This window comes from Caretta caretta, chromosome 28, assembly GCF_965140235.1.
Source record: "Caretta caretta isolate rCarCar2 chromosome 28, rCarCar1.hap1, whole genome shotgun sequence".
Classification (NCBI taxonomy): domain Eukaryota; kingdom Metazoa; phylum Chordata; order Testudines; family Cheloniidae; genus Caretta; species Caretta caretta.
The window spans coordinates 14660459-14670033 of record NC_134233.1 but is presented as its reverse complement, the minus strand read 5'-3'; the positions used below and the strand labels follow the sequence as shown (position 1 = coordinate 14670033).

Genomic DNA, 9575 nt, shown 5'->3' with positions numbered 1-9575 from the left:
GCCATGAGTGCAGGGGACTGGACTAGAGGGACCTCTTGAGGTCCCTTCCAGTTCTATGAATCTATGATCTCCCGCCCTAGTGACACTGAGCAGCCCTCAAGTGGTGAAAGAGCAGGTTAAGAACTATTTAGAAAAGCTGGACATGCAGAAGCCCATGGGTCTGGATCTAATGCATGCAAGGGTGCTGAGGGAGTTGGCTCATGTGATTGCAGAGCTATTGAGCACGATCTTTGAAAACTCGTGGCAATCGGGGAGGTCCCGGATGATTGGAAAAAGAGAAATATAGTGCCCATCTTTAAAAAATAGAAGAACAACAATCTGGGGAACTACAGACCAGTCAGCCTCACCTCAGTCCCTGGAAAAATCATGGAGCAGGTCCTCAAGGAAACCATTTGGAAACACTTGGAGGAGAGGAAAGTGATCAGGAACAGTCAGCATGGATTCACCAAGGGCAAGTCATGCCTGACCAACCTGATTGCCTTCTGTGGTGAGATAACTGGCTCTGTGGATATGGGAAAAATGGTGGACATGATAGATCTTGACTTTAGCAAAGCTTTTGATACGGTCTCCCACAGTATTCTTGCCAGCAAGTTAAAAAAGTATGGATTGGATGAATGGACTATAAGGTGGACAGAAAGCTGGCTAAATCGTCGGGCTCAACGGGTAGTGATCAATGACTCCATGTTTAGTTTGCAGCCAGTATCAAGCGGAGTGCCCCAGGGGTCAGTTTTGTTCAACATCTTCGTTAATGATCTGGAGGATGGTGTGGATTGCAAGTTCGCAGATGACACTAAGCTGGGGGAGAGGTAGATACGCTGGAGGGTAGGGATAGGGTCCAGAGTAACCTAGACAAATTGGAGGATTGGGCTAAAAGAAATCTGAGGAGGTCCAACAAGGACAAGTGCAGAGTCCTGCCCTTAGGAAGGAAGAATCCCATGCACTGCTACAGACTAGGGACCGAATGGCTCGGCAGCAGTTCTGCAGAAAAGGACCTAGGGGTTAAAGTGGACGAGAAGCTGGATATGAGTCAACAGTGTGCCCTTGTTGCCAAGAAGGCTAATGGCCTATTGGGCTGCATTAGTAGGAGCACTGCCAGCCGATCGAAGGCAGTGATTATTTCACTCTATTTGGCACTGGTGAGGCCACATCTGGAGTATTGCATCCAATTTTGGTCCCCCCGCTACAGATGGGATGTGGACAAATTGGACAGAGTCCAGCAGAGGGCAATGAAAATGATTAGGGGGCTGGGGCACTTGGCTTATGAGGAGAGGCTGAGGGAACTGGGCCTATTTAGTCTGTGGAAGAGAAGAGTGAGGGGGGATTTGATAGCAGCCTTCAACTACCTGAAGAGGGGCTCCGAAGAGGAGGGAGCTCGGCTGTTCTCAGTGGTGGCAGATGACAGAACGAGGAGTAATGGTCTCAAGTTGCAGTGGGGAGGTCTAGGTTGGATAATAGGAAACACTATTTCACTAGGAGGGTGATGAAGCACTGGAATGCGTTACCTAGGGAGGTGTTGGAATCTCCTTCCTGAGCAGTTTTTACGGCCCGGCTTGACAAAGCCCTGGCTGGGATGATTTAGTTGGGGTTGGTCCTGCTTTGAGCAGGGGGTTGGACTAGATGACCTCCTGAGGTCTCTTCCAACCCTAATCTTCTATGATTGTATGATTCCATAAAGAAGATAACCTCTGCATGGCTGAGATGGAAGGTTAGAGTTCTGGAGTGATGGGGAAGGAGGGGATCCCTCCGACACATCCCATATCCTTTTCTTCCCACCCCGTTCCTGCTTTTTGTTCTATTAACATTTATTTTAAATGAGAAAAATGGAAGGAAAAACAACTACAGTTCAGCGCAACCCTGGGCATTGTGAGGACGGGGAATGAGACAATCTCTCCTCAGAGGGGTACACGGTGACTCGAACAACAACTTTGCAGTGGTAGGAAGAGTAAAAATGTGATTCTCCAGGTTTGTTTAGACTAGGAAATGTGATGGAGGTTAGGTCAGGTGAGGAGGAAATGTTCTAGATCACCCCAGCCAGTATACATGGCTTTACAGGAAAAATTGTTGTTTTTTTTTTACATAAGAAAAGCGAAGGCAAACTAGCTAACTCCATGGAAATCATGGTGATCGGGGTCAAGTAAATTTTACCTCCATTTAGCTAGCTGAGGTCATACCTATGTCCTCCACCTGAGGAGACAGACATTCCTGGACATTCCTGATAGGAAGGACACATACTTCTAAGAGTCATAGGACAATGGGGTTGATAGAAAGGACCATGGGATTCAACCCAAAAGAAGAGAAGGAGTACTTGTGGCACCTTAGAGACTAACCAATTTATTTGAGCATAAACTTTCGTGAGCTAGCTTATGCTCAAATAAATTGGTTAGTCTCAAAGGTGCCACAAGTCCTCCTTTTCTTTTTGAGGATACAGACTAAAACGGCTGCTCCTCTGAAACCCAAAGAAGGTTGAGCTGCAAGAGGCAAAAGTGGGCCACTCACCTGGCGGAGCTGAGGGACTATGGTGACGCAAACGGTGCAAGCTGCATTGCATGTCGGAAACAGCAAAAGACTTAAAAAAAAAAAAGTTTGACAGTTCTAGACAAGGGTTTCATGGTGTTGTTCCCCCTTACAGTTTCTCTGATGACAGATGCGTTCTGAATGAAGCTTTTCCCACACTCATAACTCTCATAGGGTCTCTCTCATATGTGGATTCTCTGATGCGTAGTAAGGTCTGAGCTCTGTGTGAATCTTTTCCCGCACTCACAGCACTGCGAGGATCTCTCTCTGGTGAGGACTTTCTTATGATAAAAAAGGGCTGAACCCTGAGTAAAGCCATTCCCACACCCACAGCATTCATAAATGCTCTCCTTTATGGGTTCTTTGATGTCTAATAAGGTATGAGCTCTGAGTGAAGCTTTTCCCACACTCGCAGCATTCATAGGGTCTCTCTCCCACATGGATTCTCTGGTGTGTAATAAGGCTTGAGATTTGAGTGAAGCTTTTCCCGCACTCGCAGCATTCATAAGGTCTCTCCCCCGTGTGGATTCTCTCATGTCTAATAAGGTCTGAGCTCTGAATAAAGGTTTTCCCGCACTTACAGCATTCATAGGGTCTCTCCCCTGTGTGGGTTCTCTGATGTGTGACCAGTTTTGAGCTCTGAGTGAAGGTTTTCCCGCACTCATAGCATTCATAAGGTCTCTCTCCTGTGTGGATTCTCTGATGTTTAAGAAGGGCTGAGCTGTCAATGAAGTTTGTCCCACACTCACAACATTCATAGGGTCTCTCCCCTGTATGTATTCTCTGATGAGTAATAAGGTTTGAGCTCCGTGTGAAGCTTTTCCCGCACTCACAGCATACGTAGGGTCTCTCTCCTGTGTGGATTCTTTGATGTTTAAGAAGGGCTGAGCTGTCAGTGAAGTTTTTCCCACACTCACGGCATTCATAGGGTCTCTCCCCTGTGTGGGTTCTCTGATGCGTAATAAGGTTTGAGCGCCTAGTAAAACTTTTCCTGCACTCAGAGCATGCATAGGGTCTCTCCCCTGTATGGATTCTCTGATGTGTAAGAAGGCTTGCTTGCTGAGTGAAGCTTTTCCCGCACTCACAGCATTCATAGGGTCTCTCTCCCACGTGGATCCTTTGATGTTTAAGAAGGGCTGAACTGTCAGTGAAGTTTGTCCCACACTCACTGCATTCATAGGGTCTCTCTCCTGTGTGGATTCTCTGATGCGTAAAAAGGTTTGATCTCCGAGTGAAGCGTTTCCCACACTCGCAGCATTCATAGGGTCTCTCCCCTGTGTGAATTCTCTGGTGCGTAATAAGTTTTAAGCTCTGAGTGAAACTTTTCCCACATTCACTGCATTCGTAGGGTCTCTCTTTCATGTGAATTATCTCATGTCTAACAAGGCCTGAGTGGTAACTGAAATGTTTCCCGCACTCAGTGCATGTATTTTTTCTCTTTTCTGTGAGTATTTTCTGCTGGGTTACTGTTTCTTTGAGGTCCTTCTGAGTTCCCCACCCATTCATCGGTTTACATACATTCTCCCCTTTCTGGTTTCCCCGTTCGCTCTCCGGCGTCTCCTGACTCTGACAGGCTTTTCGCTGCTCATTACTCCTGAACACTTTCCCTTTGGATCTTTGTGATAATACCCCATTTGGTTCCACTTGCTCAGCATCTTCATGCTGGGGTTTCTGCTCCTTGTTCTTCCTCACCGTCCCATCACCTGTTGGGATGCAGAGAGAAGCCTCAGGAAAAGGGAGGGGCAAACCCAAATAAGAGCTAGAGTGAGAGAAAATAAAAATCGGGATCTGAATTCCCCCAAACTCTTCCCTTCTATGGGAGAGAGGAAGGGATCAATTCTGCCGCAAGATCCCACCCAAGCTCTCAATGGGAAGGTGTCAGTCAGAATCAGTAGGAGGGCATGAGTGATATGTACCCTGAAGTTACAACACCTCCTGAGGAGACTCCTGAACTTAGAAAGCTCTCATGGTCTTTGTGTGGAATCCCAGCTCTTTCCTCCGGACACTTACAGATTCTGAGTTTGTTTAATGTCTCCTCACCAGTATAGTGAACTCTAAGAATCTCTCTTTCCTTTGACCTCTGGGGCCCAAAACTCTTCCCTTTGTTCCAGGTGGGAAATGATATCAAGTTTGTAAATTGGAAAGAAAGGGGAGATCAGCTGAATGTATAGGTTTATATATTAGTTCAACCACAGTCCACGGTAGACCAGTAAAATCCCAGGGTCAGCTCACCAGGTACCCAAAGGTATACAACACTCTGCAGGGACGGAGCCGGTAGGAAGCCTCACCAACCCCCCCTAGTAACAGCAGCCCCCACTTCCCTAGCCCCCGGACTGGCCCCCCAGCCAAGTTTTTGTCACGGCGGGTATTTTTAGTAAATGACATGGACAGGTCACGGGCCTGTGAATTTTTGTTTAGGGCCCGTGACCGGTGCAGAACTTTTACTAAAACGGAGCCTTAGTTATTATCAAAGAGGCTACTAAAACATAAAGAAGGTAAAACCATGTGCCGGAAAGTGAAGATGCCAGAGAGAGGGCAAGTCCCCCTGGCACTGCTCCTTGCTGACCGAGCGGTCCAGAGACAATGTGAGAGTCCTGGGGAAGCGGGGAACAGCCAGCATGGGCTGGTGGGGTTCGGTGGAGTCAGGAATAGGAAGGGCAGGGAGATCACTGAATGCAGGATCTCAGCAGCATTAGGTGTCAGGAAATCACATTTTGCAGAATTAGGGAATCTAGTGAGTTGGATGTAATGGGTGGGGGTATGAACATCCCTGGGTGTGGAGATGTGACGGGGTGTACAGGCCCCGCACTGGACAAGAAGGGGTTAACCCCACACGCTGGGCAGAGAAAGCCACGCCCCCTCGCCCCTGCTGGGCATGCTCCAAGTGCTGTCTCAGTATAAAAGGGAGACACCCAGCTCATTCCAGACTGACCGTGGGAGAGGCGGGACACACGCTGCTGGCTCCCAGCCCAGGGAACAGCCAAAGCCCCAGACTGCAGGACCTGGAGACACTGAGACCTAGGCAGACACCTGGATACCTGCGGATGCCCCTGTGGAGGCCAGAGTCACCAGGGGTAGCGAGACCCTGAAGACGTCACGGACACGGCATCAGGGGATACAGGAGGAAGAAGCCCAGGGGAGCCAGGATGTGGACCCAGTTAGTGACCCAGCTTTTGTGTTTCAGCTGGATCCCTGCCAACTCCGTGGCACAGATGCTTGCCACTACCAGGGCCTTGGACGGGGACCCGGTGGAAAGCGAGAGCCCTGGTCCCCCTACCCTGGCCACCACCCCCTCCTTGGTGGTGGCCCACTTCCCTGACTCTGGCCAATAAGCTGCATTGTCCTGCTGAGGGGGGCTGTTTTATGGACTCTGACCACCAGGCCATACAGCCCAAGGGAGAGGGAAATTGAATTGATTCTGGCCACTAGGCCCTCGAGTCTGAGTGAGAGGGTGCCCATATTGACTCTGGCCATTGGGCCGTACTGCCCTGAGGCTAAGGGCAGGCAGGCGGACTTAACTGGGGGGCAGCGGCACCCTCACCCCGCCCCCAAAGATGGATGGGGTGTACAGGGCCTGCGACGCATAATGGAGAACGCGGGCGCCGGTCGGCTCCCACTGAAAGGCCCCGTAGGCGAGACAGCTGACGAGTTGACGACCCCTCTGTCCTGACTAGCAGTCACTCTGACCCGAGAAGGAGATGGGCAAGTTCCTGAAACGGCTGCTGGAAAACCCCCAGCAGCAGGTGACCAACTGCAGCAGCCCAGCAATAACAGATGATACAAGAGCTGGCCGCACAACACCGGGTGCGACAAGAACAGTTGGTCCAGCAGGTGCAACCAACAAGATCACCTTCCCCTGCCACAGCTGGGCTGCCAGAAGGGACCCCACCTGTCGGCCTCCCAATAAACCTCACAAAGGTGGGGCCTGGCAATGACCTGGAGGCGTTTCTAGTGACTTTTGAGCAGGTGGCTACCGTGGCCCCTGGGCCACCCTCCTGGCCTTATACCTGATGGGACCAGCCCACGCGGCATCCCGGAATCTGGACCGGAAGACGTTCTGAGCTACGAGAAGGTGAAAGCAGCCATCTTGGATCAAACCGGCATCAACCCCGAAACTTTCCGCCGAGAACCATAGCCCACGAAACGGTCCGGGGCCCAGGTGGCAGAAGCCGTCACTTTAGAAGAGTTCACCCAAATCCTCCCCGGTGTGCGTGGGGGAAGGAGGGGATGCAGCGACGTCGGCCAGCGACATTGGCTGAGACCGTCAAGTTGATGGAAGACTATTTGGCAGCCTAGGGGGGCAAAACCGTGACCCTGTACACCCGAGAGCCTGGGCAAGAGGGATGGCCCAGCAGGGAGTTGAGGGGGGACGCAGTCGCCCCAACCAGGGGACCCACAACGCATGCCCCTGATGCTACCTGCTAATCTGAACCCCAACCGAAGATGGCCAGCCAGCCAGCCGACCTACAGCCCAGAGAGAGGAGGATCTGTTAGGGGGGCCAGCCCTGACAAAAGGCAGACCTGGGGACCAAGAGGAACCAAGACCGCTGCTATGAGTGTGGCCAGGAGGGGCACTTTTGGCGAGACTGCCCCTATATGGACTGTAGTTATGGGCAGGTGTGCATAGCCAGCCCTTGGGCCCGGAAAAGTGGTCCAGAGAAACTCCTGACCCCCATACGAGTCGACGGGATCTCCACAAGAGCCTTGGTAGACTGGTTGCAGCCAGATGCTTATCCGGGCCGGCCCAGTACCAAACCTAGACTGGCAGGGACTGAGACACATCTCTAGTATATCCACGGGGACATATGGCCATATCCGACCGCGTGGGCCAGTCTGGAAACTAGCCACCATGACTAGGTTCTCCAGGTGGGTGCAGCCCCCAAAATTGGCCGACCCTGTGGTCCTGGGACAGGACTGGCTGGGGATCCAGGAGATCCTACGTGAATACAGTTGTCGAGCCGCAGAAGAGGGGAAGAAAGGGCTAGCAAGCTGGGGATTACTTGGGCACCGATCAGAGCCTGACTCAGGAGAGTGGCCATCCAACCCCACCGAGACTTCAGGTGACCCATACCCTGATGCGGAGACCCCCCAAGAAGGATGCCCACGCAGAGCTGGAGCACGACAGGGACTCATCAGGGAACAGAGGGAGGACCCCACCTTGAGCCGAGCCTGGGAGCAGGTTATGAACCCAAACCGACGGGCGAGTGGAGAGGTTTAACGGACCCCACAAGGTGATGCTGCGTAAGTTGGTGGGAAAATGACTCTGGGCACTGGGACACGTCACTCCCAGCCTGGCTGTTTGCCATATGGGCTGTTCTCCAAGCCTCGACTGGGTTCTCCCCTTCCAACGTCTCTATGGGAGGCAACCCCTTTTTCCTTCTCCAAAATAAACACAGCTAGGGTTTGAAGATGCCTGTTTTGTCACTCTACAACACTGACCCCAGACGGACGAAGGTATCTGCACTCAGCCTGATTTGTTGGGCAAGTGAGGTTCATACGTAAGTTACTGTCGCCCAGGGCCCGGTGTCGGTCACGGTAAAATTGCAGAATTCCACTGCAGGAGAGGGAAAAGCCTGCGGCCTGACAGCTGAGGGGGGCACTCAGAGAGACCCGGAAGGGGACAGGGTGCAGCTAGCCCGGTCACTCGTTATGAGACCCACTCCCCTTCCTCCCACTGGTCTCACCCCTCTCCACCTCCTGGGTCTCCAGAAGCAATTGCTCCCGGTGTTCTCGCTTCCGCTCTCAGTCCCTGCAGGCCTCTTCGCTACCTGTTCCCCAAAATTTCCTGTTTCCCAACCACTTTCCCCCACTGTCCTGAGCGATCTCTGCTTCAGACTCCAACAGGGCAGAAGTAAGTATGGCAATACACCAGATACCAGACCACCCTTTGTTCGGGGCTGCCGATGGGGGCAGCGCGGCCTTCAGAGCTGGTCTCCCGGCCAGCAGCCGCCATTCTCTGGACGCCCGGATCTGAAGGCAAAAACCAGAGAGAACGGCCAAGTTACAAGAAATTTGTCACATCCTGTGATTTGGGCAAAAAAAAAAAAAAATTAACTTTGAAATGCTTTAAAGAAGAACCGATCTGTCTGCACATTGTAAAAGATGCCACTTGATAGAGCAGAGAAGTTCTATCGGGCTGGTTTAATATGATGCCATGAGAGAGGATCCTTTATAGGTCAGCTTTTCTTCGGGCTGGTCTGTTACTGCTTTCAAATAACTCTGCAAACACACAGAATAAAAGCTTAGTTCACCCATTTCGTTTTTGTATTTGTAAATTAAAAAAAAACAAACAAACCAGGAGTAAGTCATTTAAAAGAGAAGTACGCTCTTTCACATATTCCAGGAAAACGTGATGGACACTGCGTCATCTGCTCCTGGAATTTCCACTGTCCATAACTGTAAAAATTGGAGTCTCACGAGATGAAGGCTTAAAAAACCCGTCAAACAGAACACAGACCACACTGAGCTTGCTTCGGCGGGGGTTCTGTTGTTATAACTGCATAACTTAGCAACTTCTACGTCAGCTACAGAATAAAAAGAATATAAATATATAAACAAGTGCAAAATTCTGGACTTAGAAAACACGGTTAAATCGCGGACAACGTCTTTACAAGAATCATCACTTGATTAGGCTAATCGAAGCGGCGAAAGTTGATGCCAGAGCTTATTCTGAAAAAAAAGTTCCCTGTATTAGGAATTAATTTGTCAGGAACCCGTACGTTCTAGCTTTAACACACGTAGAAGATCAGGGTTGGAAGAGACCTCAGGAGGCCATCTATTTGCGGATGATACTAAACTGGGAGGAGTGGTAGATACGCTGGAGGGGAGGGATAGGATACAGAAGGACCTAGACAAATTGGAGGATTGGGCCAAAAGAAATCTGATGAGGTTCAATAAGGATAAGTGCAGGGTCCTGCACTTAGGACGGAAGAACCCAATGCACAGCTACAGACTAGGGACCGAATGGCGAGGCAGCAGTTCTGCGGAAAAGGACCTAGGGGTGACAGTGGACGAGAAGCTGGATATGAGTCAGCAGTGTGCCCTTGTTGCCAAGAAGGCCA

General features: G+C 50.9%; 1 protein-coding gene across 2 annotated transcripts in view; it reads right to left on the bottom strand.

The window, feature by feature from the left end:
* Positions 1–1604: 1604 nt before the first annotated feature.
* Positions 1605–9575, bottom strand: part of LOC142070325 (uncharacterized) — a 48774-nt gene continuing 40803 nt past the window's right edge. The window contains exons 6-7 of one of the 2 annotated variants that reach the window (XM_075123992.1): positions 4447–4461; positions 1605–3869 (exon numbers count right to left, since the gene is read on the bottom strand). In XM_075123992.1, the coding sequence (XP_074980093.1) occupies positions 2851–3869; positions 4447–4461 (1034 nt within the window). In that variant the 3' untranslated portion in view covers positions 1605–2850. Of the gene's footprint in view, positions 4218–4446; positions 4462–9575 lie in introns of both variants that reach the window. The other variant, XM_075123987.1, reaches the window with a different exon arrangement.